The 23474-nt window shown below is 38.2% G+C and overlaps 2 protein-coding genes across 3 annotated transcripts; both read right to left on the bottom strand.

Annotated features, from left to right (window-relative positions):
- Positions 1–614: 614 nt before the first annotated feature.
- LOC133471206 (digestive cysteine proteinase 1-like) lies at positions 615–9829 on the bottom strand. Of its 2 annotated transcripts, XM_061760518.1 has the most exons (11): positions 9635–9821; positions 9036–9095; positions 8872–8964; positions 7423–7595; positions 6237–6498; positions 5963–6158; positions 4490–4683; positions 4328–4419; positions 3561–3722; positions 2459–2648; positions 615–1051 (listed from the first exon to the last, which is right to left on the bottom strand). In XM_061760518.1, the coding sequence occupies exons 1-11, from the start codon at positions 9681–9683 to the stop codon at positions 864–866; spliced, it is 1659 nt and encodes a 552-aa protein (XP_061616502.1). In that variant the 5' UTR covers positions 9684–9821; the 3' UTR covers positions 615–863. The 2 variants fall into 2 exon arrangements, with proteins under 2 accessions (XP_061616502.1, XP_061616503.1); XM_061760519.1 differs by lacking the exon at positions 615–1051 and having other exon boundaries at positions 2475–2665; positions 9635–9829.
- Positions 9830–10339: 510 nt separating this feature from the next.
- sh3bp5a (SH3-domain binding protein 5a (BTK-associated)) lies at positions 10340–23444 on the bottom strand. Its single transcript, XM_061760511.1, has 9 exons — positions 23076–23444; positions 22153–22215; positions 18637–18765; positions 15047–15211; positions 14532–14662; positions 14259–14301; positions 12884–13100; positions 12031–12324; positions 10340–10980 (listed from the first exon to the last, which is right to left on the bottom strand). Exons 1-9 carry the CDS (start codon positions 23157–23159, stop codon positions 10805–10807), a joined length of 1302 nt encoding a protein of 433 aa, XP_061616495.1. The 5' UTR covers positions 23160–23444; the 3' UTR covers positions 10340–10804.
- Positions 23445–23474: the final 30 nt, after the last annotated feature.

Genomic DNA, 23474 nt, shown 5'->3' with positions numbered 1-23474 from the left:
TCATGTACAATATCACTTATGAATAATATGCAATGCAATTAAACATTATATAAACAAAATGACAATTTACATCATTGAAATGTTTTTGTTCTTAAATCAAATGGAAACAATACAAATTAATATTAAATGTTTTTATAAAATAAATGGTATGCATATAAATATTTTACGATAAATTTAGTATATCAAATATTCAAATACAATTATTGCAAATTAAATTATTCAACATTTTTGCCCTCTTTTTGGTCCCTTGTGTCACTGTCAGGTGAATCTTTAATATATCATTGAAATGAAAATATAGTAAGTCAATGGAAAGCTATTTTTAATATGTATTAGAAAAAGAACAAGACTTTCATCCTTTTTTACATTAAACAAATAAAAGTACTATACATTCTGAATTGCACACCACAGACAAATGTATGATTAAATAAAATTGAATCTCAATTCTCATTTCTATGAACATGACAGACCTCGACGTATATGAATGAGTGACTGACTTACTTCTCCCAGTTGAAAGTTACTTTCAAACTAAATATAAACAAATTATGTTTTATCACTTGTGTCTGTGTTTATGTGACTGCCTTTGACCGGCGATACATTTGTCAAAACCAACAAAATAATTTTAAATGACACTTTTTTTTAATTTTTTAATTCAGCAGCTCATTAATCTTGACACCCATTCATTCACAGGCACTCAAATAGTGGCATTAAAAAGTACAACAACAACAAAATTTACATTCCAGCATCACATTGTGGTTTAAAGTCAAATGACCATCACTGGAAACTCCATTGATTCCTTCCACCATAAGCACATATATTGGATTTTTTTTTTCTTATGCTTGCGACAGAAATGGCCCAGGGCATGTCTAGGCCAGTGTGACGTAGGTGGCATCGGTGGTGACGCCGCAGTTGTTGTCTTTGGTGGACATGAGGATGTAGCCATCGTTGCCCCAGTAGGTGGACCACGAGTTCTTGACTAACCAGTAGGGCTCTCCATTTAGGGTGCCGTATCCCACGGCGAGCACGGCGTGGTCCAACGAGTCGGTGGTGTTACCTGAGGAATATGGAAACTGGATGTAAAACTTGTGTTACTAATGCGTTGATTTATTTTGCATTGTCTGTAATGTGCCCAGGGTTAAAATAATACATGAATTGTATTTGACCACAATTATCCGGTAAATCGTGCGGCATCTAGTGGAAGAGCATTTAATTGTTCTGCCTGTCATTATATGTTGCTGGCATTGATAGATGAACAAATACAAATTATTTGTAGTAAATAATCATTTTAATAGTGCGGCGCGGTGAACGACTGGTTAGCACATCCGCCTCACAGTTCTGAGGACCGTGGTTCAAATCCCGGCTTTGCCTGTGTGGAGTTTGCATGTTCTCCCCGTGCCTCTGTAGGTTTTCTCCGGGTACTCCAGTTTTCTCCTACATCCCAAAAAGATGCAGGGTAGGTTAATTGAAGACTCTAAATTGCCCGCAGGTGTGACTGTGAGTGCGAATGGTTGTTTGTTTATATGTGCACGCCCGGAGAAGCGGAACGGAAGATGAATTAATGACTGAATCATTTTAATACGCACCCCAAAGGGTTTATAATTCCCTATCGGTGCCACAAGATGGCAGCAAAGCATTACTATTGGAAAGGTTGAAGACGGGAATGAAGCTCCTCCCCTGACTTCAACATGTTACAAAAAACTATTTTTTCATTCAGGAATGAAAAAAAATAAACCAGTTTGAGATCTCAATCAAGAAAATGTTTCTCTTTTTGAAAATCACTAGATAATTAATCGGACCAAAAATGATTATTTACTACAAATAATGTACCTTTGTTCATCTAGCTATGCCAACAATGTATCATGATTTACACATTTTGTTCAGGTTTTGTAAAACAGTACAAGTATCACAATAATAATAATAGTATTTTAAATATATATATTAAAATATAATTTTTGGTTTGAGACCTAGCGGCACGGTGGCCGACTGGTTAGAGCGTCAGCCTCACAGTTCTGAGGTGCAGGGTTCAATCCCCGTCCCCGCCTGTGTGGAGTTTGCATGTTCTCCCCGTGCCTGCGTGGGTTTTCTCCGGGCACTCCGGTTTCCTCCCACATCCCAAAAACATGCATTAATTGGAGACTCTAAATTGCCCGTAGGTGTGACTGTGAGTGCGAATGGTTGTTTGTTTCTATGTGCCCTGTGATTGGCTGGCAACCAGTTCAGGGTGTACCCCGCCTCCTGCCCGATGACAGCTGGGATAGGCTCCAGCACGCCCGCGACCCTAGTGAGGAGAAGCGGCTCAGAAAATGGATGGATGGATGGATGGTTTGAGACCTTTCACATACTGTTGTATGAATGAACCATGACAGAAACAGAAAATGATTTTGATTGAGTCCGAATAAATTATTACAAGCAAAAAAATGAATGTGACATGTATGCCTGTGTGCACAGTTTGTGAACGTACCACAAACGGGCTCGTAGTAGACGCCGTGGCTGTAGAAGACGAAGGATCTGTGGCCGGCGTCGATGCTGACAGCCACGGGACCGTTCTTGAACAGCGCCAATCTCAGTGCCTCGGCGTCGCCCGACGTCACGTTAGTGTAGCTGTGGACGTGTGCCGTCAGCTGCGATGCGTTGGCGTGGCAAAATCCGTTCTGTGTGCCCACAGGAGCTTTCATTCGTCATGCGGTGCAAAGTAATAAAAATAACACGTTTCATTTATAAGCGTCTTTCGAGGTTTCCCAAGGACGCTCCACAAAAACAATAATAAAAGAAAGAATTATACCATACAAGACTATACTATAGTCTATACTATTACATACAAAGTTACTTTTACGAGGTAAATTTTTTAATACATGTGGAAAAAAGCTTGATTATAATGTGTGTTAGTGATCTCCAAACACCGAATAGTAATATTTATTTTTTATAAATCAAGTATAGTAGAACTGATTCAAAAAGTATGTTTAGCAAAATGGTGTGTATTATATTACATTGTAAAATTGTTTTTTTAATGAAAAAAGAAAAACAATAAAAAAAACAACTAAAAACATGCTTTTTATTTGACATATAGTAACATAATAAATATGCTTAGTTTTGTAAAATTATTTAGTTTACTTAATTATATTAATATTTGGAATATATTTAGAAATTTTTTTTATATTTATAGTATACATTTACACTGAGTAAATATAATACAGCCTTAAGAGTACTTAAATGAATACAAATAAATGTATGTCATTAATAAAATCATAAAATACATTGTCATTGAGAATACAATAATTTTACTAAACATAATTTATCAATAAATGCTAAAATATTCTATTTGCAAAAATTACGTATTAATATCTAGTGTTTTTGAATGAGTAACACATAATTAAGCTAATCTTCTCCACATAAAAAACACAACTAATGCCGAATACAAAACTTCTTCACAAGACTAGAAAGTCAATTATCCTTCATCATTATTAAATATTAAGATAGGGGCATCATTCTCAATGTGTAGTTAACAGCATACCTAGCTTTCTATTGACTTTATCTGTTTACTGTATGCATCAGATGAATCTCACCATTCCCATATAAGCTCCGTAGGTCTCTGTGGTGGCGATGCCTCCGTGTTTCATGATCCACTCGTACGCTCGCCACTCTTCACCGCCGTCGCAGCCGTTGTTGCCGAAGCCCCACGTGCAGTCCACCAGCATCTGCTGGGAGAGCACCTGCAGGGAACCCGTCTGAGGGGGGTGGAAGAAAAAAACATCAGCAAAAGACAATACAATTTACATAAAATATAATATTATAATGAATTTACAAAATTTTAATGACCAATGCAAATAAAACATACAAAACATTTATTTCACGTGTGGTTTGAACCATCTCATTTATTCATTCATTCCTTCATCTTCCGTTCCGCTTATCCTCATTAGGGTCGCGGGCATGCGGGAGCCTATCCCAGCTATCTTCGAGCGAGAGGCGGGGTACACCCTGAACCGGTCGCCAGCCAATCGCAGGTCACATAGAAACAAACAATCATTCGCACTCACATTCACACGTACGGGCAATTTAGAGTCTTCAATTAACCTAGCATGTTTTTGGGATGTGGGAGGAAACCGGAGTCCCCAGAGAAAACCCACGCAGGCACGGGGAGAACATGCAAACTCCACACAGGCGGGGCCGGGATTTGAACCCCGGTCCTCAGAACTGTGAGGCAGATGTGCTAAACAGTCGTTCATCGTGCCGTTCTGTTATTATATGTATAAATAATAATAATGAATAATTCCTGTAAAAATCCATATTCCACATTCAAATTGTGAGCCCTGGAACAAGTTGTTATCGTCACCTTCAAAAAGAGAGCCCCCTCTAACGCTCCAGTGGTGGCAAAGCTCCAGCAGGAGCCGCAGATGGCCTGGTCCTTCACTGGTGTTACAGCGCCTGTAAATGACAGAGTAAAAAGTTGGAGTAGAGAAAAGAGAAAAAAGCCTTTCAGGTGATGTGGATATACCGTAAAGGCGCCAGTCAAGCGACTCGGGGACTTCGACTCCTTTGTACATTTGGGAAGGGAAGGCGCGGCCTCGGTTGGGGTTTTTTCCGCGCTTGCGTCCCCTCATGGCGGCCATCTCTGACATGGTGCGATCCGACAGGGAGTTGAGGGCCAGCGTGAAGGATAACCCCGCTCTGTTCTTGGAGTGGACATATCTATCGGAGCATAATAATAAAAAAAACGAATCTTCAAATATGATGATACCGTACTGGAAGAGAATGACGGTGTCCTGTATTTTAAAATGCTATCTGAGAGGAGATAGAGGCAGCAAGAAAGGGGACCACTGCAGCAAGGTGGAGACTCAGGAGTACTTTCAGAGTGGAAAAAGTCAAGAAAGAAATATAAAACTATTACATAAAAATATAAAAATATTAGATGAAAAATCCTAAATATTGGAAATAATGTAACTATATATTTTTTTAAAAACCCTATACAATTAAAATATTGGGAATAAAATGCAAAACACAAAATAGAAAAAAAATATCTGAAAAAAGGCAATTAGAAAAAATACAAAAAATACAAAAAGACGGCCCCCCCCAAAAAAGAAAAATACAATACTAGAAATAAATTCAAAAATAGAAAACTGTGTTGTACGTAAAAAGCAAATATTAGGCAAAACTAAATGTAAAGACAAATATGAGAAAAACACTAAATTATTTGCGACAAAAATATTTAAAAAAATATAACAAATATTAGAATAGAAATGAAAAAAACAGACAAAACATGAAAAATACACAAATATTAGAAAAGTAACACAATATATATTAAAAATACAAAATAAAACAAACAAATATTATAAGACAATTACAGTAATAGGAAATACGAATATAAAATAAATTAATAATAAAACATAAAAGAATATTACAATAGATAATGGACAAAAACATTTGTAAAAAAAAAAACTTGTCATAAAAGATACTAAGTTTGCCAAAAAATACAGTAAGAATGTTTTTTTAGGAAAAAAGGTACAACTACTAGAACACAATAAAAATAGAAAACTAATTGTATTAGGAATTATGAAAAATATTAGACAAAAATAAACGTGACAGACACATTGGAAAAAGACAAATATACAAAGATAATAGAAGAATAAACTGCGATTGGTTGGCAACCAGTTCAGGGTGTACCCCGCCTCCTGCCCCAAGATAGCGGAGATAGGCTCCAGCACGCCCGCAACCCTTGTGAGGATGAGCGGCTCAGAAAATGGATGGATGGATGGATAGAAGAATAAAAACACATTAGGAAAAATAGACAAAAATAGATAAAATATATGCATAAACGATTAGACCATAATATTAGACACGCATGAGACATACAATACAAAAATATCAAATACAATAAAAAAAATATTGCCATAAACTGAGCTACATCTTACCATGTTTTGAAAAAATCTTTTTTTAAAGGCACGCCTCTTCCATTCCATGCACGGCTCACCTGAGATTGTGGAGAAATGCGTGCTCTCGCTCCTCGTGCTCCCTCTGGTCGCTGTAGTTACGCTGAAACTTCTCCTTGAAATGGTCGAAGATGCGCCGCGAGTGGCCCGAAGATGAAGTGTGGATGAGATCTTTCATGGGATTCGCCAGGATGTGATGCTCCACTCCTGGACCGGGGAATCGTCCGCAGCTCATACCTGTACGACAATGCTTTGTTTTTTTCATTCATATTACCTCTGTTTGTTTATTGTTTGTTTGTTTTTTTGGTGACAAACCTTCAGGAAGGGAAAACGCTACGGGGTCCACTTGGGGGGAGAACTCCTTGTAGTCCACCAAGTATTTGTCAAAGTGGGAGCCCAGCAGCGTGTTGTAGCCCATCATCTCGTAGTGTAGCGGTGTGGCCGGATCCGTCCGGCCGTCGGCACGCTTCTCCGAGCGGGTCACCCACAACGTGTAGGTGTTCTTCTTGTAGCCCACGGTGGTCACATTCTGCCACACTTCGCACAGGGAGCCGCCGTAGTACTCCATCCTTAGGAACTGTTGCGGAAATTAAGCCATCAATGATGATCCAATGTGTTCACAGTGAACACCTGTTTATTGCGTTCCAGACCGACCTGCAATAGGTGAAAATCTGAGATAAAAAAGCGAGACTATATATGTATTAAAAAAAAAAAAGTTTCACTCCTCCCACTAGTGCTCTGTGATAAGGACAACATTTTGTATCCCGATATTGATCATTTTATATCCCAATATAGTATTTCATTTTCCTTAAAATTACATCAAATGAATCTCTTTTCTTTTCTCCATGTATTTATAAAACACAGATTTTACATACAAATTACAATAAAATTGAAAAAAGATTAACAAAAATTTAATTGAAATTTAACACATATCCAGGGACAAAGAAGAGACAAAATAGAAAAGCAGAGGCGTGTGGATATACGTAAGTAAGTAAATAAGTAGATAATGTTTATGGATGCCATGTTAGCTCCGTGTCTATTGATGAGCCTCCTGTGAAGGTGATTTTTTGTGTTGAACAATTGAACAACTGAATGCAGCTTATGTAACATGGGTACATGACTGTGTACATGCTATAAGCATGGCGTTGATGGTTTACAATCTTCTCGGTTTACTTTGTTGCCTTCTGGTGGCCTCTCTACGTAATTAAAACCGCTTTTGGGGGGGGGGGGGGGGGACATCGATTATTGGTGGATTCTTGCTTTTCGTGGCAAGGCTTGGGCCCTATCCCCGACGAATAGCGGTGGTTCACTGTATATTTAAACACAAAAATGTTCCAACCAAACCACATACTTTTGTCTAACGAATGTGAAACACCATAGATGAGCTAATTAATTAAAAATTAGCAGGGATTGTTAAATCCACAATATAGCGCCGGCACTAACGATGAATCACAATATAGTGGGAGTTAACTGCACACTGATTAGAAACCACGATAATGACCTGGAAGCCCTGCACGTCGGGGAGGGCGGCTTGCGTCGCGACGGGTTCATCCTTGGTTCCGTTGACCTGGAAGCACTTCATCACGTTCAGCTGGTCCTCGGTGGTCTCGGGGGTGATCTTGTAGGAAGCCCCCCACGGCTGCTCGGCCCCCAACTGATATGTTGACACTTGTCCTGTTGGAACAGATAAGGCAGAATAGTAGAATTTTTACACCAGCTCTTCAGTTGGATTAAATGTTGAACTATTAGTCAATATTTTATTGTAGAGTGGGTATTCTTGTGTGTAAAAAAAAATAATAATTTAAGAAGCTAAAGAGACATTATTACAAATATAGAAAAAGTTATTCTTTTTTACATTTATAAAATATTTCTGACAATTTGAACACTTTGCATCAATCCTGAGGATCCAGGTAACTTCTAGTTTACCAGTAAATCTACGAGAGCATTCTAATTAACAGTCCAAGTGGCCTTAAGTATTAAGTGCTACACAAATTTGATTTATTTGTATTGTTAAATTGTGTATCGGATGGTTACTTTAAAACATTGGACAGACTTATAGTATAATAAATAAATATTATGTAATTTTAAAATAATTTAAATAAATACATGAGGCATAATAGAACAAAATAGAAATAAAGTAAAAACATTAATAGATTATGAAATATTTAAATAATTAACGCTATATTGTACAGCACAATAAATAAAAATGAAAACACATTTTAGATGAATTAAATATCTTAAAATAAATTATAAATATACAAAAAGTAAAATAACTTTAAATTTGATTAATCAAAAATGTCTAAATAAATGGTCAACATAATAAAAATGACCCAATGAGACTCTTTTTTTTAGAATTATTACTGATATGTAATATCTAGAAATAAAAAACTGAAAATAAGTCTGTCTAATAATTGAAAAACATTATTTAAATATAAAATGATGTAACAAAAATAATCAATTCAAAAAAATAAATAAAAATAGATATTCAATATTCAGTTCACCTCCCCAAAATAATTGCTTTACGCAATATGTGGTCAGGCCAGGGTATTAAACATTTTGGCCTTAACTGTACACAGAACTGGGGAAAGACACCAAATAAAAGGAAATATTATTAGAGCAACTTAAATTATTTTTCCTTTTCATGGAAAGAAGATTGCTGGTGTACTGCATCAGTGTAATAACCTATCTCTGCTGACTAGTGAGATTCCAATACTTTGCTAGAGTAAAGATGATAAGAAGGAGAAAAAAAGATAAACTAAATACACAAAGTTCTTCATATTTCACTTGCTCACACTCATGTAAAAGGAAGGAAATCACATGAGAGTGCAAAACCTTGAGCAGATTAGTGTTTCTGTTCCGCTCGAGTCGTTTGGATATGATACAGCAGCTTCTCAGTTTCACAAGCCGCCGAGCATGGAGAAAAAAGTGAGAATGTAGAAGGGCTTCTCACCATGGTAGTAGTCTATACGGCTGGACTTTGCCTTCAGGTCAAACCAGGCCTCAAAGGGTTCCCTGATCTCAGCGTAGGGCAAAGAAATCACTCCTGCAAAGAAACACTCATGACATAAAGTGGGGACACCAAAAACGAACATTTAAACTCATCGTTTTGCTCACCTTTCACATGATAAGTAGTCCCAAAATCTGGACGCGAAGGCACCGCTTTGGCTTCAAAACCTGCAAACAAAGGAAAACTGATTTTTTTTTTTTTTTTAAAGATGATTTCATATTTGAAAGAGAAAGTAAGATGTGTAATAACTGTGCCAATGCATTCTATCATTCTCTAATAAGATTACATTAATTGTGTTGTCATTCATTCCAGAGCAGAATAGAAGGAATAGACGACTTCCGTAGAGAATTAACCAACAATCACCCACTTCACTATTCACATTACTTTGTGTCGGTTGTTGTTGGCCTATGATTGACGTATAACATGATCATATCATACATGCACTTTGGGGGTCAAAACATATTGATATATTCATCATTTTCTGTTGAGCAAGCAAACTTTAAATTGACAGATTTCTAACACGGTTATGGTTTTGTTGTTGTTTTTCGCTAGCACAATATGCACCAATAAGCGCTCCTGTTAATAAAAAGGCATTTAAGTCCAAATCAATTCATCATAACGTTGGCTATCGTGTAATAATGCAATAAAAAGAACATGTTAGCTTCTTTTAGAGCCAAGCTATTTCCAAAAAAAACGTTAACCTTACCGCAGACAATCCACAGCAAAACAGCGGCGACGAACCACGACCGCGTCATGTTCTACCTTTCGCACTGAATTAAATGATTCGAATAAAAACAGGGAAACTACATTAAAACAAAACCCATGGCTCTACAAACTGTGTGACTCACTACAACACGTAAACAAAAACTGTCATATAAGGCCAAATATTATTTCTCTCCAATCGCAACAGAGTCCGGAAGCGTGTTGCCCAATCAGATGGACAGAGGGCAGACTTTTGTTAAAAAGGCATCATGTGATTTTTAGTCATGTGATCAGCCACTTCCTAACTTACCTAAGTAAAAATAAAAATAATATTTTTTTTTTTAATGAAATAAAGATACATTTATTTAAATATTAAAATAAATGAATACAATTTAAAACATAAAATATTAACAATTAAATGTATTTAAATTCTAACAATAAAAAACATTTTAACTCTATTAAAATAAAACAGTTGAGATCAACATTTAAATTAAAATCCAAATAATTAGCATTTTTCCTTTTTCATAGTAGTTATATTTGAATGTTTATTTCAATAATTAAATAAATACAAAACTAATTTTATTGTAATTATCATAAAAATAATAATAAAATGTGTTTTTAGACAGAAGAACCATTCCTTAATCAAAAATGTATGCATACGTATAATATAAAATACAACATTGAAATCACCTATAGATTGAAAACGATGTCATGTAAAGTACACATTTATTGCTTATTTTTTGTTAAACATGAACAACACCAAATGTTCAAATACAAGAATATAGGAGTATAAATATAGGACAATCTACACTACAGGGTGCTATTTCAATTCAATTCAATTGAATCGGGGCTATTTGCGCATTAAAAAATCCACGCATAATTAAAAAAAAAACATTCACTCTCACCTTTGTTTGGTTTAGTCTGTAAACTCCTTATTTTGGGTCTATTTACATCATATTTTGCAGCCTTTGACGCGATCAGATTTGCAGTACAACACAAAGACACTGGATGGCACACAAGAAGAGTAACAACTCTTGAAGTGAGGAGGATTATGGGAGATGAAGTCCTTTGATGAGCAACTTTTGTGTGCTTGTTTGTTCACTGTACATCACCATGGATTCACATTGCTACACTGATGTTTATGGCAATTTCACGGAGGTTGCAGTCGTCACGGTTAGACGGCGTTGAGTAGGAGAATGTTGGACGTAGAGGGGAGTTCATTGCTTGTGCATTCTGTCACTTTTTCATCCTCAGCGTCGTCGTCGTCGTCTTGTTGCGTTTGTGCAATGGTCAAGTTCAGCCTGCTCAGGCCGCCTTCTAACGTAGCCTCGGCACCTTCTGCTCGGTCACCTGCAGGCCAAAAGGAGAGCGTAACAAACGTGAGGTTGCTTATTTGTAAATGACTGAATGATGATTATGAGTCCACACAGGTAGAGGCTAACAAGCAATGTTTTTAAAAGCAACATTGGCAAAGTATAATTGTTAACTAAATAATGGGCCCACTTTAAAATATTATTGCAAATTGAATGCAAATAAATTGTAAAAAAATAAATAAATAAATAAATACAATCATTTAATTTAGAAATTGTCTAATTTAAAATTTTTGACATTATATTTTATCATCCATCCATTTTCTTCCCCGCTTATCCTCACTAGGGTCGTATTTAGCTAATTTTAATGGTAAGGGGAAATAAAGACTCATTTGAAAATATCTTTCAAATTGGATTTTATTATTATATTTTAACATTTTTAACAAATTTGAATCTGTGATTGACAAGAGAAAAATGGCCAACTTCAAAATATATTTTTATTATTACATATGATTATAATTGTCTAATTTTAATTTTAAAAAAGTGCCCCTCTTTAAAATATTTTTTGAAATCCCTGAGGAAAAATAAAAAAATGTCCCAGGTAAAAATATATTTTTATTATTATATTTGAATACATTTGTCTAATTGTTAACCGATGAGGGGAATTAAAAATGGTTCACTTTGAGAATAGATTTAAAACTTAAGTTTTGCTATTATTTTAATTTTAACACTGTAGCTGAGGGTTTTAAAATGGCTTATTTAAAAAATTTTTTTTTTTTTTTTTTTACATGACCGTGTGAATTGTCCCAAAAATTGTATGGCAGAATCCTTTGAAGACTAGCCATCATCCAGGTATTTGCAAACGATGTAAAAATGGAGGTTGAACTTTTAGAAATTCATTGGTAAAGGTAATGTTTCTTAGCATCATCATTTGTTTGTGAAAGGGCATTTTGCGTAAGAAAACAAGAGGGTCTTTGAACATAAGTGATTAGAAGTAACCCACAAGCGTACACAGTAATGTGATGGACACACAAACACATGCATACACACAAACACACACAAAAACACACACACACACGGACACACAGACCTCTTTCCTGGTCACAGTCCGGTGAGGAGGCTCCACTGCACTGGCTCCGAGGGCCCAGCAGAGGCGAGCCATGCCCAGAACCGCACACCGAGTCTGAGCCAGGAGAGCTGCACGGGCTGGCTACCTCCAGTGCACCGGGACAGGAGGAGAAAGAGGAGGATGGAGAGGGGGGCGTGTGGCGCAAGGAGGTCGGTGATGGCGGTGAGGGCATGTCGAGGGTCGTTGAGGTGGTTGGAGTGGATGAGGCGGATTGAGCGTCTTCCTCCAAATCGTCGTCAATAGACACCGACACCACTGCATGCACATGAAACATGCACGTGAGGAACATAGACATGATGTCAACCATTTTTAATTAACGATGAGGACTTAATTACCCTTTCAGCTTTAATTACCCTTTTAGCTTGTTTGTGGCCATTTTTGGACATGTACAGACAGTCTGTATTTTTTTTGCATCTTATACTGCATAATGTGTTTTTAACTAACATATATATATATATATATATATATATATATATATATTCTCAATACCACCTTTTTTAACCAAAACTTGAGTAATCTTGTAGAAAACGTATACAAAATTTAAATGTAAAATAATTTTAATTGAAAAATAAAACTTTCACAAATGTACATACTTTGGAGTTCATGAATGCACCTCATGCACAGTCAAAAGTCACACTTTGAGTATATTAGCTGCTTCTCTCCTGATGCAGCTACTAATCTACTCGTCTACTTTGCCGTTACAATTTAATTTTCAACACATATGCATGAACATAGCTAACATGGCTCAAACAAAGTAAGAGAGGTGTACACAAATCCAGCATAAAGCAAACTGGGTTAAGATAACGACACTCACTTGACAGACCGTCGCAATCCATGGCAAAACCTGTGACGTCCTCTCCGTCACCGCCGCTGTCGAGTTCAGCTCCCACGCCCCGCCCTCGAGTTCCGACAGAGCGGCGCTGCGCGTGGATCTCTTCGGAGATGCTTTCCAGGCGGCGAAGGGCGGCACGGTACTCGGCCTTCGCCACCACCAGCTTGGCCTGGCGCTCGTCCACCTGCCGCTTCAGTTGCTAAAATGAATTTGCAGGACATTTCGTGGAAAAATTGACTTTTTAACTGCTTGTCCAGTGTTCCCCTACGATACTGCAAACCTTGTGGAACTTAATTACTTTTGTGTGTCACAGAAATACTCGCTACAGTGTGTACAGAATTTTAACTCGCAAACTGCGATTTGATACCGCTTAATTCGAGCCTTGTTCTATCTCCATATCGCAATTTGTCTTTTGCAGCCCGGCTAATCACATATTTTAAAGCAATAATTTTTTATTGGCTTTTACAGTCCGAATTGAGAGTTTCTGGCAAGCACTGAGGTCTACTGGAAAAGATGCAGCAAAATTAGAACTAGTAAGAAGAGACTGTCATTGTTCCCACAGAGCAGAGAGAATATATGCCTGCGAATATTGTTGTATGTTCCTTTTTGTATGTGTTGCTGCTCCACTGTAATAAAGTAGCAGTTGTTTGAAGGTTTAGAATTATCGTATCATCTATGCTAATGCTTCCGTTAGCCTGTCCATGGTGTTTGCCATTATATGTTAGCATTAAGCTAGCGGACTTTCGTTAGACAAAATGGTGATTTTGGTGTTTAACTATACAAAATTTAATTCTCTTTTGTTTTATGTGTCACATTAACAGTAAACTTCAGCTGGGTGTTACAAACAACATGGTGTTATAAGCAAAGTTAATCAATGGATGGCTGTTTTGAAGAAAAGTGAATATTTAACCCAAATTTCACAGCACATTTAATTATTGTCGAGTCATTTCCTTCCAAACTTTTCAGAATAATCCTATTGTTATATGCTTACTTTATTATATAGAATTTATTTAATTCAACATTTATTAAAAAAAATAGCTTTGTTTAATGTATATGTCAAATTGTTTATTTTACTAATTGTTTTGAAAGTATGAAATACATCAATTAATGAATTATTTAATGAGATAGGCGAATAACATATATATTAATGAACACATTTTAATTGACCAATTTCCGGAAAAAATGTCTGAACTCTGGACACTTGATGATGTAAATGGTCAGTGCACCTGATTCAAGAACATACTTTGCCCACCGCTGATCTAGCCAATTAGAAATTAAACAGTAAGGTGAGTGTAAACACAATTTGAAAAATACAGAAGTTGAAAATTGAACAGACTGTGTGTTGCAGCGCACGTACCTCAAGCTGGAGATAGTACTTTGCTTTTAACTCAAAATACGGCCTGCAGGGGGAGACAAAAAGGGCAAAGAGTAAGAGGGGGAACAAAATCAAAACTCCACTCTGACCACTGGCATTCCTGGGCTCTTACAAAAGGGAGTTACACCCCAACAAGAAGCAAGAAGAAAAACATCTGGACTTTATCAACAGAGCCCCGCTTTGCTATTCCTCACTAAGTTCACACAAGAAGGCTACAGAAGAGGTTTTTAAAAGGAAAAAAAAAGGGGAACCGACTTTGATTTGTTGATGGAGCGTTTGAGCTTCTTTTCCAGTTGCTTCATGTGGCCGATGCAGGACGTGTAGTTGGCCGCCGTCTTCTTGTGCTCGGCCTCGCTGCCCATTCGGGCCTGCTCGGCCTCCATCACCTGCACAAACACGGACAGACGTCACATAGATGCAAACCATATTCACATCTGTCCATCTGTCAATTAAGGTGAAGTAACATGTTTATAATATATTAAACATAGTGGGAATTAGTGTATAATATTTGCCAAGAAAGAAATTGTATTAATTAGACACGGATGGATGGATAAACAGGTCAATTTGACCCACAACATAACGGGGTGGTCAGGATGAGAGGCAGGGTAAACCCCGCCTTTATCGGCAATAATCAGATAGGACAAGCTCCAGCTCATCTGTGACCCTGACGAGAACAAGCAGTTCATGGACGAATGCAAAGAGTGTATCAATATTTCAACCAAAACGCAACATTACATTTTGGAACGTTAAGATCACTTTTGCGCACCCACCCTCTGCGTGGCGTGGTTGAGCATTTCCTGCCAGGCCGAGTCGAACTGGCGGCTGTCCTCCTCGAGCAGCCTCTCCTCGGCCAGGGCGATGGTCTCCTTGGCGGCCCGCAGGATCTCCACCGCGCGCTGGAACTCCTGGGTGGCCTTCTGGGCTTCAACCTGGGCCTAAAGAAGAAGGTTTGGAATGAAGTCACATTACATTAGCTCTTATGCACTCAATACAAATTGGGTTTCTGAAGGGAATTTGCACACGCACACAGAAAGGCACAAATGGCACTTTTGTCACTGAAGACGTTTTGTCAGTGGGCTCCTCCAGCTCATGCTCACTGTCAATAGGACTGTTATTCTCACCATGCCATAGAGCCCACCACCTGCATTCATATCTGCATCATCTAATCAGGTCCAATACAAGAGCTTTATCCGAAATTCTACACTGGGAGCTGTTTTCTAATATTTTGCCCCATCATACAGGGTCTGCCTCACCTTTAAGGGTATTTAAATAAGTAGAGAAAGGGTGAAATTGAGTTTTTGAATGCATTATTGTCTTCCACTGATGCTGCAAAAACAATGCCATTAGAATGCTGCTTTCATGTTTTAATGTTGCGTATTGTGCCGCATCACTGCTGTATATGGCTGACACGACAACAAGCTGCAACAACAATGGAAATATCATAGATTTAAAATGGCTGCAGTCAGATTAGATATGCTTAAAACAAAGGCCACAGTTATATTTAGGGCAAAAATAGTTATAAAATATGAACATGTTTTGATATATTTATGACTAATTTTCTCAATGATTGAAGGTTAATGAAATTGGAGTTAACTAGGTAGAGAAATTACACTTTTAGTTGTGTTTTTATGCTAAAATGCATAAGAAGTGCCTGTTACAGCCATGCATTTCAACTTTATTTTTGATTTATTGTCATTAAAAATAAAGCCGATATGTGGTTTTGGAGAATTTACTTCAGCGCATAGTCAAAAACTAATCCTAATAACCCTCCTATTATTTTGTGAATCAAATTAACACGTTTTAAAGAATTACATACAATATTTTGAGAATATTGGAAAATAATATCGAAGCATTTTACGTAACATTTTATACCTGAATGTTATTTAAAAAAAATACAAATAAAATTAGCTTCCATGACTGCTTGCAACAAAATCAGTGGGAGGTTTTTAAAGCTGTGTAACATTTGTTTCCCATGGCCCCCCACGCCAATCCTCAGCATCTCGTCTCACGACTACCAGTCGGGGTCATGCCCGTGGAAGATAAAGTCCCCCCAGTAATGATGTCAGCAGGTTGAAAGGTGACACCACCTGTCTTGTCGGTGTCATGATAGCCAAAGTGATACGACGGAGGGAAGGAGTGTGAAGATAGCGGTTTGCGTGTAATCTGGTCGGCATTACAAACAAACAGATTACATGGCTCCGTGTGACCCAATTCCCATGCGTCATACAGGCAAGATAATTAATGGTGTGAGGACTACATAATCAATTTTTGTCATGGTGGAGATAAAAAAAAAAACGTGCTAACTGCTCACAAGACATCATCGTAAAATGAAAAACGGGACACTTCCTTTCCCATGCTGGGTTACATCACACTGTGACACAAACAGTTAATTAAACACGTGGCAGCTCTCAAGTCAGCCTTGCCAAAAACTCACATTATTGCAATAATAATAATAAATCTCACAGACAAAAAAAAAACCCTATTTGTATTCATGATTAAATGTCTAGCACAATCTAGCAGAAGCAAACATAAATGCTTGGATTTGTTTTTTTTTAATAACAGTCATGTCACGTGTTGCTGGGCAGGATTCATGGTTTCGATGGCGACATAATTTTTATATGCCATCTCCAAATTATTTTAAACACGCAGACAGAAATCATCGTGAATATGTGAGGGTCAATTGAATCGTTACTCTGTATTAGAAACTTTACATGCTCTGTGTGGCGTATGTCAAATTATCCTAAGCACAGATAGCTAGTAACTAACCTCATCTACTCCAATACATTTATATAAGTAACTTTTTGGATACATTTTAAATGTCATCTAAATGCTCTGTAGATTAAAACCAGCAGCTCAACTACTGCGCAGGAATGCAAATGGAATATAAAGATGTAAGTTAGCAGAACTTACAGTATATTGCTCTTGAGTAATAAAATAGATGTCCACCTGTTGAAGTTCAATATAATCAAATTATACATAATTACATAATTAATCAACTCTGCCTCGTGACCGTATTATGCTGTTTCATATGGGGAAGAAAACAAACAAAGTTAATTAAGACCATGTATTGTAACTGAGTTTGCCTTAGTTATTCGATTAAAAATATATGTTTTTAAAAGTGATGTTGTTGGGCAATATTTAAATTGGTATATTCCTATTTTATATTTCTGCCTTTTTGACTTTCATGCACTGTTTAAAACATCAATAAATCAGATGTTACTCACCAGTTACTCAGTACATCAGTTGTTTTTTTTTCACTGCTTACTCTTACGCTTGCTCAATTATGTAATTATTTGGAGGACTACTTTTTATTTTTGAGTAATATTATTCTAAAGTAACGGTACTCTTACTTGAGCACAATATTTAGTTATTCTGCCTACCTCTGATTCTTAGCCAGTCCTTTTTGTTTGTTTGTTTTTTACGGTACGGTACATGCAACACACAGACAGACAGGCAGTGTTGGAGAAGAGAAAAGAGAAGAAAGCCAAGTCAGATTTTCAAATCGCTACACCCCCTTGCCAAATTTGTTGGAATGTAAGTGGAAAAACATGGTTCCATGAAAGTGCGGGAGGGGCCTGCAGCTGGCTCACTGGAGGATTGGGTGGTGGAAAATAAAGTGCACGAGCGTGCACGTGGGACACGGTCATGGAGGCATTTGGATCCTCCTGGAAGTGGGTCATGTTTTAAATATTAAAAGTTCCCCCCTATAAATTATAACTGGACAATGTGCCAGTTTAACCCTGAGGCCTTCATCTGCTTTGCTCTGTAGTTAAGCCCCTTTCAGGAACACGCACACACAAACAGAAACAGACACACACACCCATTCTGATCCCCCTCATGTGCACATTGGTCCCATCCCAATGCAAAAACCTCCAGCAATGCGCATGCAGCAAACACTGTCAGGTAGTTTGCTATACTGGGGGCAAAATGGCAATAACACACGTGTCAAAATACACCATCTATTTATGTTTTGACAGCACTGCAAGGACACAGAAATATCAGCCTGTTTTTGACGTGTGACTCATGAGCTCGCTGCCGATTGGACAAAGCGGCGGCAGGCGACAGGGGACCCGACTCATCGGAGTCAGAGCCGGAGCACTTGCACACGGAACATTTGCGCACGTTATCATTGTACCTTTACTTCTTCTAGGAATTATCAATATATATGTGTGTGCGTGTGTGTGGTTGACAGCAGTTTAGCATACAGTGGTGGTTTAAAAATAGATATCACGTGTGCGCACGCCTTTTAAGTGGATATGAGCTAAGCCCTTTCAAGCATCTCCTTGTTAATCCTCAGTAAGCCTTGCACTTTCCAACTCACCCTCATTCAGTGTGTGCGTGTACGTGTGCGCGCGTGTACCTGTCTAGCCACTTTGCGGGCCTCCCAGTAAGGCTTGGAGTCATCCACGGCCCGCCCAATCTTTTTCACCTGCTCGTCCAGCTTCACGGTGGCTTCCACGAGCACTGCGCGGAACCGGTGGCGGAATTCCTGCGAATACACACACACACACACACACACACACACACACATTAGTTTAGGTAGAAGTGGCCCAAATTATCTGAAGATGAGACAGAATGATTCCTAAATCCCTCTAAGCGCTGTCATGAGGCCAGTGTGGTTGTGTTTTTTTTATTTTTTATTTTTTTATTAAGGCAGCCAAGCAACTCTTGGAGGGAGTTCAATGTAATTTAAAAAGGCAGGAGCTTAGTCACAATTGAATCGCTTCTCTGCATTATAAAATTCTGTATGTGACAGAAAGAAAGACTACTTGATCTGGAGGCGGACTGCACCCTTTACAAGCTTTACCCTTTACCAATGGCATAATGTATACAGTATATACCATGTTGTTGTAGTTACTTTAAACCATCATTTTGAATTTTAAAGAGGGAAAAACTGGATTGAATAGAAACGAAATTCAGGTTACCCCTGAAACCAAATCTAATACATTAAAAATAAAAAATAAGAAAAACGCACAATAAGTGTCTGTTCCTAACCATTTCACTTCCTTTGCAATTCAGCCGACGAAGCAGCTCTCCTAATTCAAGTCATCACTAAACCGTTTAAAACATGTGCGGAGCAGGATTTGGCTGCAATGCTAAGAGCAAGACAGCATCTATGCATTTACATGTGTGTGGAGGAATCCAATAGATGCAATGCAGTGATGCAGCGGCAGGCCTTTTGCTGACATGTGTGTTCAGTTGTGAAAATGAATGGCGGCGGCACCTGCATCCTGTTCATAAAAGTGACCTACAAGGGAGCTAAAGGGCGGAATAGGCGTCACAGGAAGCGTGTTTCCCTATGGCATCACAGCGTTTCCCCACTTCCTGCGTTGCCTTATGCTTGCCTTATGCTTCCTTTTTTGAACCATTTTAGCTGTGTGATAGCAAATGTAATGAAACTTTCCAAGGATAGGGATTTTCCCCTGATTTGGTAATTTCCAACTTCAGCTTTTTAAATGTATAAAGTAAAAACCCGCTATCACATAACAGTGAAAAACTGCAAATAATTGACTCCCACTGTAACTGGGTTTGTAATTGTGTACAAATGCCACAAGAAGGCGGCAAAGCACTTGAAATGGAGAGGATCATAAAGCATCAACGCCATGCATGTAGCTAGCATTTAAACAACTGTGAACCCATTTTACACAAACTACTGCATTCATGGCCAATTAAAACCCATGAAAAAAAAATTTTTTTAATTCCTTGTTTTTATTACTGGGTTGAATCATACAATTTGGTTTAAATGAGTTTCATTTGCGATGCAACACTTGAACATTTTTTTTCTTTTTTACATTTTCTCCCAGCTTGTATCATTCATCAATTTTTGGACAAGGGAGCAATTTCATGTAATATTCTTAGTTTCTGAAAGAGGCGTTTAATGGTGTACTGCACTCCATGGAGCAAATGAATAACGCAATTTTGAGTTGAAGAAATGTAGATACTGACCATGGAAAAGAATTACATATTAATTAAAGAGGTGGCTTGCTATCGGAAAAAAGACAGAATGTACTTTTAGCAATAAAAAAAATAAGGCGGTACTGAGAATACTGTACATACAAATGTATTTTTTTTCGGTTTGTTTTCCAACCTGCACATTGTGCAAACAAACTGGAATTAAAAGGGTTAAAAACATACATTAATGGATGTTTTATGCTAATGATAAGGACTCATGTTGGTTAAAACGTGTGCAGTAAAAGAAGCAAAACTCTTAAGAATTACACGAAGGGTAGCAACATTGAACAGTTAGACCTCAAACTACTGTTGACAAACTCTACTTTGTGACCACATAGAAATTGATGTCAGAGCTTGTGCATGAGGTTCTATAAAACAACTTCTTGTTTGTCAATGTTGAATTTATAACATGTTGGAAGTGAGTAGAGCTGCAATAAGAATACAGTGTAGAAGGAAAACCGCAGTCTCCTGACTGTTTTGCCAGGGACTAATTCCACCCTACCACACAGCTAAAAACAAGAATGGCCCTGAAAACTAAAAATGTGTGGCATCCATCTTGGGTCTCTGGTTTGTTTTTACAGGGAAGGTCAGGGATGCTTGCGGAAAACAAGGCCAGCACTTGGGATTCCCAAAAGTGTCCCAAATAAAGCAGAGTTAATATAGCCATCCTTTTCAAATCCAATGCAAGAGTTGTGTCAAATATTATTATACCTTTGCGAAGATAGAAACGCTCAGTTTTGACTGTATGTTTACTATTAATTGGTGGTTTGTGGTGTTAACCCTCCATTAAGTTGTGAGTCATATTGGCGCATTTTAAAATTTTAAAAAGTAGCAGTAATGAAAGTAGTAGTAAAAAAAAATAAAAAAATTTGTGTAATGTGATCTGCTTTTGGAGAGTGAGTTTGTCGCCAAATCTCATTTTTTAAACAAGCGACAAATATAGCGACTTTTCCTTTTGTTAAAGAAGATTTTGGTGGACCCAGACTCCCTCCCAGATGCAGGCAGAGCAGGATTCGTTCCAGACGGCCTGCTGATTACAACAATAAACAAAAGAAGGATCTGCGGACAAACTTAAAACGAGAATATCTTGGAGCCTCAACCAGGAACGGCAACGAGATAAAAAGTGCTTGAGCTGACCTTTTAAAGGGATCACTGTAAAAAAATATTGTCATCTATTCTGATAAATTACGCTCATCTGACTTTCTATGAAGTAGACTGGTGGAAAATAGAATTGATAGAATTTTGTGTTTTATGTTCATGTTTGTTGGATGATTTTGTCAATAGTCCCACCACTACTAAATGTATCACTTGGTCACTTCAAGTTCAACTGCTTGCATGAAAACACAATTTGGGTGTTTGCCATTTCCAATGTGGAAAAAATACATAGGGTTGTGGATTTTACATTTTGTATTCAAAATCAAACATGTTGCAAAGCTGTCAGTGTGTGTATGTTTTTTTGTTTTTTTTCTAATGTTGTGTGCGGTACTTTTAGGAACTTCATGATAAGACCGATAATCGTGGTAACTTCTGTCGTCATGATGATGATGTGAAATTTTCATACCATTTCATCTCTAGTAGCAGGAGTTAATAATGAGTTATCAAATTCTTATGGTCCCACTCGTATCTCAAGGCACCACTGTATAATGCAGTGCGTTTTATGAATAAAATACAAAAAAGAGTGCATTGCTCTTTTAGCATTGATTCATACACTACATTTTAGCTCGATATGACTGCTTTAGATCTTTTCCAATAGAGGCAACCCTAGATTTTTTTTCACACACATCTTTGCAACGCATTCACCAAGGAACTATTTCGAGGTACAGTTCACGTTGCTAGGCAATTTTCTGCGTGTTTAGGGTAGGATGGAAAACTGCACTGTGACAGCAGAGAAAGAGAAACCTTCAGTTTTTTTGTTTTCTTTTACCTCCAGCTCACTCTCCCAGCGGTTGATGTCATCTGTGGACTGGTTTAACGTCTCCAACTCTCCCTGTTTGCAGTAAACATGCATGGGGACACACACATATATATGGATTTGGGTTAAAAGTGGTTTCTGTTGATTAAATTAGCAGAGTGCAGTGGGTGTGGCATGAAAACACACATTGTCACACCTAACTCAACCTTTTAAAGGAGACATTTTGCAATTTCTTCACAATATAAAAGTTCCCTGGTGTCTAATAACATGTATGTCACATACTTCCATCAAAATACTCCAAGGTTTAAGGATGCATTATACATGACACCGTTCTCGGCAGCTTTTGTTACCATGACGACCATGGGCGGAGCAAGTGTCTTGCGACCTGGGCCCATAAAGATGTGAAGTTCGCTTCATTCGTAGAGGCAGCATTTCATCACAGTGACGCCGAATGACACTGTCAGTTTTGAACAGTTATTACGTCAAGCTTATGGTACACGTACACGTTTGATCTTTGTTAACTTTGTTGACTAATAGGACAACTTTGGCATACAAATTGGATCGTACCTTACTGATGTGTCATAGTCTTTCTACTCGTGCACTGGATTGTCTTACTAGTGAGGACAAAGAGCGCACTAGTACATGGAGCTGCAGCTGGATATCAAATGAATGCTCACACAGCTTTCTGTAGGATCTTCTCCCAGCCTAACCTCAAAGTCATTGGTGGAGAAACTTGGCGGTGTCATGGAAATTAGCCACACTTTTACATCCCAGTCCGACAAAATACAGGCAAATAGGGGGCAGACAAAATATTTAACTTGCTTGTTTACTTTCACACTTGATGGGTGAGAATGCACTCCAGTCTAGAGACCCGACTATCTGTACAAACCATTTAAAAATGGATTTTCCATAATCTGACCCAAGAGTCATCTCACCTGGATTCTTGGGTCCACCTCCTCTTCCTCCTCAGCACCGTGGCAGTCTTCCTCGGAGTCAGTACCATTTTGTAAAGGGTCCATTGTCACTGGGACTGTCCTCAGCTCACACAAAGCCAAACCCCCGGTTAGACACACGGTTGTGTGGGCTGGTGGGTATTGGGGGTGTCCGCCAGTGATGAACCCCCGTCGGTCCTCACCCTCCAAACACACGCGGCCACATTGCGCGCTTCAGGCTCTTTGGACGCTGCAAGGTCGCCGAGTGGCCGCAGGGTGTCCCTGGACGCCGGTCTTGCCGCGGGGGAGACAACCGACACACTGCCGCGGATCACAACCTCAGGGACCGAAGTAGACAGCAGGGAGAAAGTAGTACAGTTACCTGACGTGTGATGCACACAC

Source organism: Phyllopteryx taeniolatus, chromosome 21 (genome assembly GCF_024500385.1).
Source record: "Phyllopteryx taeniolatus isolate TA_2022b chromosome 21, UOR_Ptae_1.2, whole genome shotgun sequence".
Classification (NCBI taxonomy): Eukaryota; Metazoa; Chordata; class Actinopteri; order Syngnathiformes; family Syngnathidae; genus Phyllopteryx; species Phyllopteryx taeniolatus.
Note: the sequence above shows the minus strand (reverse complement) of the source record. Positions and strands in the feature narration are given on the sequence as shown.

Coding starts and splice junctions, on each gene's coding strand:
- LOC133471206 (XM_061760518.1), bottom strand. CDS start 9,683: ATGACGCGGTCGTGGTTCGTCGCCGCTGTTTTGCTGTGGATTGTCTGC. Junction 6,159..6,236: donor AGCGTTTTCCCTTCCTGAAG/GTTTGTCACCAA, acceptor ATTGTCGTACAG/GTATGAGCTGCGGACGATTC. Junction 2,649..3,560: donor ACGGAGCTTATATGGGAATG/GTGAGATTCATC, acceptor GTGGGCACACAG/AACGGATTTTGCCACGCCAA.
- sh3bp5a (XM_061760511.1), bottom strand. CDS start 23,159: ATGGACCCTTTACAAAATGGTACTGACTCCGAGGAAGACTGCCACGGT. Junction 22,216..23,075: donor AGGTGGACCCAAGAATCCAG/GTGAGATGACTC, acceptor TACTGCAAACAG/GGAGAGTTGGAGACGTTAAA. Junction 10,981..12,030: donor GGACTGTGACCAGGAAAGAG/GTCTGTGTGTCC, acceptor TTTGGCCTGCAG/GTGACCGAGCAGAAGGTGCC.